The sequence below is a fragment of the Ursus americanus genome, chromosome 17 (assembly GCF_024610735.1).
Source record: "Ursus americanus isolate L20-20 chromosome 17, mUrsAme1.1.p, whole genome shotgun sequence".
In the NCBI taxonomy this organism is placed as follows: Eukaryota; Metazoa; Chordata; class Mammalia; order Carnivora; family Ursidae; genus Ursus; species Ursus americanus.
In genome coordinates this window covers 43728617-43734865 of record NC_142143.1, presented here as the reverse complement: position 1 = coordinate 43734865, position 6249 = coordinate 43728617, and the positions used below count along the sequence as shown (strand labels likewise).

Genomic DNA, 6249 nt, shown 5'->3' with positions numbered 1-6249 from the left:
ACAAACAGAAGGGGAAAGTCTCTGTGTGGGTGCTCGGAGAGAGGGCTGGGATTCCTTTAACCTTCGCCACAGTCTTACTATCCCCGATTTTCAGATAAGAAACAGAGGCTGAAGGTGTGACTTACCTATGGCCACAAAGCCAGGACCACGTTTACTGGCTCCCAATATATGTTCTTCCCAACATACCAAACAGAAATGGCCTGTGAGTGGCTCAAAGACTCCTCCTCAGGAAAACACAAGAGTAAAAACACTTTAATTTAGCTTCCCTCCATGAGAAAAAAAATCGGCGCATGAACGGTATGCACCAGAGACTCCACCCCAGCGGCCTGAGAGCCACTCAGTACGCATGCGCCACGCTGTTCCACGCATGCGCCAGGCTCTTCCACTCACCCGCCCCTTCGCTCCGCGCTTTTACCGCCACTCCCCGCCCCTTTCCCGCCCGGATATCAACCTGGTTTTGGCGGATGTTGTTGTGAATCCCAGAGACACGTGAGGCGCTGCTACGTCATCACAGGCACGCGAAGGAAAGATGGCGGCGGTGGGTGTTGTGAGCGGGAAGGTAAGTAACGGCCCCGGCGAACGTCCCTACTTTTCTCTGGCATAGGGGTGCTTTTGTTGCTTGGAGGCCGGTCGGGGAGGGACGTGAAGGCCATTCTGTATCAGGAACAGCTTGTGGCGAATGTAAGAGAAGAGGACTTGGTCGTTGTCAGCTGTTTCTCGAGATTGCCGGTTCAGTCGGGAATGAGACTGGCTACTGTTCCAAGGCCGGCTAGGCCTCGGCGCTGTTCTGCACTGCCCCGCAGCAGGCAGCTTTAATTTGTATTGCTTTTTCTAAGAGACAGGTAGTTGCCTAGTTCCTTTCCTTTTGTGGTTCACTTTTTCCTGACTCTGATTCTTTAGATCTACTCTTCTGACTCCAGCGTGTTTTTTTCTTTTCTTTTCTTTTCTTTTCTTTTCTTTTCTTTTCTTTTCTTTTCTTTTCTTTTCTTTTCTTTTCTTTTCCTTTGAGGGGTTAATCTAACTTGCCCGTCTTTCTCTGCTTCACTCTGGTAGAGGCATCTTTGCCCCCTCTCGGAGGAGCTGAAAACAGGTGCTGTGCAGCTGTGCGCTTAGAAGAAAAGAGTGTATTGGAGTCATTTTACCAGACTGCCGAGTTGGCTGGTGTTTGTGAGCAGCAGGGCATGTTTCCACTCAGGTAGCAGATTTACACCATCCCACGCTTGTCTAGGAAGGCGTTAGTTAAGGTATTTATTTCTTAGAGATCTCTATGATGTTTTCGTGGGGGAGTATCTGTGATACTGTCTTAACTCCCTCCTACTTCATTAGGAACTAGGATTAGGTGCGGAGATTTCGTTGTATATTGCCTATATTCGTTCCGAGGGCACATCTTAATGCCTGTTATTTAGGACTGTCATGACATGCCGCAGGCAGCATTTCCTATTGCGGGAGTATTTCGTAAACAGTTGGGTCTGGTGATGACTCATGGAAAACTAATGACTACATATTTACTTGTCACCGATAGCTTCCTCTGTTCATCGAGTTTCAGTCATTTTCTCTATACTGCTCTCCTTATCCCATTTTGAATTACTTGACAACGTTTGTGGTTTGGTGTATGGACCACTAGACTTGTGGCAGAATAAAACATATGGTCTTGGTTTTGCTGTTACTTTGAAGTGTGACCTTGGGAAATTGCGCAGGTATGACTTCTCTGTCGTTCGTAAATTTTTTCTCCAGAATAGTGGTGGTGCCAATTATTATTTTTTGTGTTGGAGTTGTTAGGATTACATGAAATAATAAAAACGTTAAGAAAGATTTCATACTTCTACATATTGACTATTTTAAATGATAGGTTGGTCATAGCTGTTTGGATTATTCCTGCTCTTTGATTGTCTTGTTAGTTTTTAAGTCTTCATTGTGGATGCTGATTTTCTGTTTGACTCATTACTGTTTGAAAGTTATCCTGCTTGATTTTCTGTCTGGACCGATCCAGTTTAGGTCTTTCCAAGAAGGGATCCTTTCCATTTGAACTACGCTTCCCTCTTTCAGGAGTGGATTGTTTTTGAGAGAATCCTTGAGATGATGAAGCCTAGTTGTGAAATATAAGACTTTTTTCACCCTTTCCTTCCAGTCACTCTCTTTCATAATCTGGCTTTAAAAAAAAAAAAAAGATTTTATTTGTTTTAGAGAGAGATGGCATGAGCGGGGGTGGAGGTGTGGGGGGGCAGAAGGAGAGAGAGAATCTCAAGCAGACTCCCTGCTGAGCATGGAGCCCCACACAGGGCTTGATGCCATGACTCAGAGATCAGGACCTGAGCTGGAATCAAGAGTTGCTCACTCAGCCGACTGAGCCACCCAGATGCCCCCATAATCTGACTTCTTAAAATTAGTCTTTTATTTCATAACTGTACTTCACCATCGCATTTATTCTCACTCATTGTAAATTGACACCCATTACCATCATACCACCTAAACTATTTTTCTATGCTAAAAGCTGCCCCTCTCCTAGATAATACTGTTATGACCAGCAAAACCCACTTATTCTTCCCTCAGTAAGTTCAGATCTAGTTAAATGATATCATTCAGTGGTTGCATGTAAAACAAAGTTGGAGACGTCCATTTCAATAATAATTTGTCAAGAACCAAGTTCTACCAGTTTACTGCAAATAAGTTTCTTAAATTTCTACATACCTTCATTCTCTGTGTTTAGTTCATTTAGTCTGCCTCTAGTGAGTTCTTAGCTAATTTTTCTCCTTGTTGCAGTTCTTTGCCCATAGTCCCCTCTCTATACCACTACTGGAGGAATTTTTTTTTTTTTGTAATGTACAAATCTGTCTCTTGCTTTAAAAAAACAAACAAAATCTGGGGTGTCTGGGTAGCTTCATCGGTTAAGCATCTGATTCTTAATTTTGGCTCTGGTGGCGATCTCAGGGTAATGACATAGAGCCCTGCATCGGCTCCACTCTCAGCACGGAGTATACTTGAGATTCTTTCTCTTCCTCTGCCCCTCCCCTGCTCGTGGGCGCGTGTACACACACACACTCTCTCTCTCTCTCAAAATAAATCTTAAAAAAAATATTTATTTTGTTAACTGTCACCATTAAAATAATACTAAAGGCTGCTTAACATGACATAAGAAGTCATGTTCCCTTTCTGGCTTTATCTTACACTTCCCTCCTTTTCAGTCTTGTTCCTTTGGGAAAGGGGACCAGGGAAGAATATTTAGATGTGAGAGAGTGAGTGTGTATATGTATTTGTGTGTGTATTGCTTTATCCCCACACCCCTCGCACCCAAAGGTTCAGCTGAGACCTATCTAGCTTAGAAATCTAGGGCAGTGGATGTTAACCAAGGCTCACAAGAGCCACGTGTGGTAGTTTTAAAAAATACAGATGCTGGTGTATAGAATCAGTTTGAGATCTAGGATGTAACTTTTCTAACAATTCTGTTTTGCTTGCTTTGAACTTTGAGTGTAGGAAGTAATCAAGGAAGTTAATCTCTGTCATATGGAGAAGCAGTGTTAGATAGCAGTTAAGAGTTTGGATTCTGGATCCAAACCAGTTTCAAAAACTAATTTCACACTTTCTAGTGACTTCAGTCAAATTACTTAACCTTTCTGTGCTTCAGTCTCCTCGTTTGTAATATGGGGATGATATACTACCTACTTTATGGATTGTGAAGTAAATATATTAGAACAAAGCCTGGCACGCAGTAGATGCTTTGTAGGTGTTATTCATAATCTCAGTTTCTCTGCAAGTCATTATTTGGGTATAGCAGCATTTTAAAGATTTACAATATGGTTTTGGTATGGGTATAAACTTCATCTTTGAAGTTAGCTCTAGCTCTAATTCTCATTGTTAGTTTAGGAATCGAAAAATACCATGTTTTAGAAATCGTGTAGTTTTGATGAATGAAGAATCATCACAATTGGGCAGTGGTTAAGGAGATGGAGCTCAGTTGTCTGGGTTCAAACCCTGGCTCCACTGCTTATGGCTGTATACTTTGGGCAAATTTCCTAACTTCCTTGTGCCCAGTTTTCTCATTTGTAAATGAGGGATAATTGTATTTCCATCATGGAATTGTAAAGAGGATTAAATGAGTTAATATTTGCAAAGCATTCAGAGTAGTGCCTGGTGTCAAGTAAGTGCTCAGTAAATGTTAGCTGCTACTAATGTTAAGGAAAATCTTTCAGACTTCTTAAACATTATAAGGTTATTAATGGTTACAAAATAGTTGAATGTTTTATTTTTCCTGCCATTTTCCACAAAGATTTAAGCTGCTCACAAATATAAAAGCAATATAGTTATGTAAAATAAATTAGAAAAAAGGTAAAAGGAAAGTAAGGGTAAAAAAGGTAAATGGTACTGGAAGTACATTTGTTAAATAAACCGTATGCTTTAGTGGACCACAATTTAGCTCTAAGTTTTTTAGCAGCCAAAGTAAGGAGGGGAACCTGATCCATTGTAAGGACGATAGGATCCACACTCAAATAAAACCAAAAGCAAAACCCCAAACAACTAGTTTCTGAAGGGTAGACCAGAGAACAAAGTCTCCTGTAGGTTCTTTGTACTATGTAATATAATGTATGTACTTATATGGCATATTGCATCTTTTTTTTTTGAGAGGTTTATTTATTTGAGGGAGGAGGAGAATGGGAGAGCGTGTGGGGGAGGGGCAGAGAGAGAGAGAAACTCAAGCAGACTCCTAGATGAATGTGGAGCCTGATGTAGGGCTACATCCCATGACCCCTGAGATCATGACCTGAGCCGAAACCAAAAGTTGGATGCTCAATCGACTGCACCACCAGGTGCCCCTATATCTTTTTGGTAAGAAAAAAGACCCTATAATGCCTCTAGTATGCTGATGGTGTTATGCCAGTGGGTAGTTCAGTAAATATAGGATACCAGTTTGACGTCTTCAGGTCTCTGATGATTTGACTAAATCAGGGGTAGGTTTTTGTCATCATGAGTGGATGAATTCAATTTTGCGTAAATACTGTTCTTAGCTGAGCTTTTGAAAGTAGGTTTGAGTTTGATTATAAACCCTGATTAGTTCTTAGAGTTCAGCTTTTTTTTTTAATTGTCTGTAGAACAATATGTTTTAATAGTCATACAGAGAAAGTGACATTCTCTTGTGAATATTGAGGGGAGAAATAGGGGCATTGCCTGTCAAGACCATCCTGTGTCTTCTGTAACTGGTGGACAGAATTGAGTTAATGGAATGAGTTGAATTTACCTATCACGGGAGAAAGGAGATGGCCTGAAATAGGTTTTGGCCTTAGACCCACTGCCCTGATTGTTAGTTTACTTTCATTCATTTATTCAACAAATACTATAAGCATCTGATTTGTTCCAGGCACAATATTAGGCATTGGGTGTGTATCAGATAGCCCTTTACCTTCTATCCTACAGACTTAGGTTCTTTAGAAGGAAAATACTCAGTAGCACCCAACTCTTCGCCTTGTCTAAAAAGGAAATGCAAAATGAATTTCAAGTCCTTGAAGTAGGTGCTATTTTTATTGAATGTTTGTATGCTGAAGACTAGTAAACTGACTCATTATGAGGGCAGGGCCTGAAATGTTTCACCTGCATCCAGCCAAGATTCTGGCACATAGTAGGTATTCAGTGACCACAAATGAGCAAAAAGGTAGAGAAAATGAGTGGGGACTAGAGTGGGAGAGAGAGAATTGCTGAGTACTCTTGTTTTGGAGTTAAAAAGTCCTATTTTAGTACACTTAGGTTTTATTCTATTTTTACTGTGATTGTTTTAGAATTTAGTTCTGTTGGGAAAAAAAACATGAAACAATTGGGAAATCAGCTGTTATTTTTTAAGAGTTTGTTTTGATGGCATTCTTAGTAGGAATTCATTTTGTAACTTAAATTTGGCTGCTTCTAATTCCCATAAGATATGCGTATAGTACTGTGAAACCCTTGTGCTTAAGAAATAGAATATTCTAGTATCTAGGTTTTCCTGGAGAACTTTTTTTTCCCTAGATTAGATCTTATAACATGGTAATACCTTTCTGGTGTAAAATACAATATGAGTATGTTGTCTTTTTTTTTTTTTTTTCTTGGCATTCTTTTTTCTTTTTTTCTTTTTTTTTTTTTAAGATTTTATTTATTTGTCAGAGCATGCGCGCACAAGCAGGGGCAGCTGTAGGCAGAGGGAGAAGCAGGCTTCCTGCTGAGCAAGGAGCCTGATGCAGGAGCTGCTCCCAGGACCCTGGAATCATGACCTGATCCAAAGTCAGATAA

At 40.5% G+C, this 6249-nt stretch overlaps 1 protein-coding gene across 4 annotated transcripts in view; it reads left to right on the top strand.

Moving 5' to 3' along the window:
- The first annotated feature begins 444 nt into the window (after positions 1-444).
- TBC1D15 (TBC1 domain family member 15) overlaps positions 445-6249 on the top strand; it is a 76842-nt gene continuing 71037 nt past the window's right edge. For all 4 annotated transcript variants that reach the window (XM_087868925.1, XM_087868924.1, XM_045789572.2 and 1 more), the window contains exon 1: positions 445-559. In XM_087868925.1, the coding sequence (XP_087725051.1) occupies positions 530-559 (30 nt within the window). In that variant the 5' untranslated portion in view covers positions 445-529. The remainder of the gene's footprint in view (positions 560-6249) is intronic.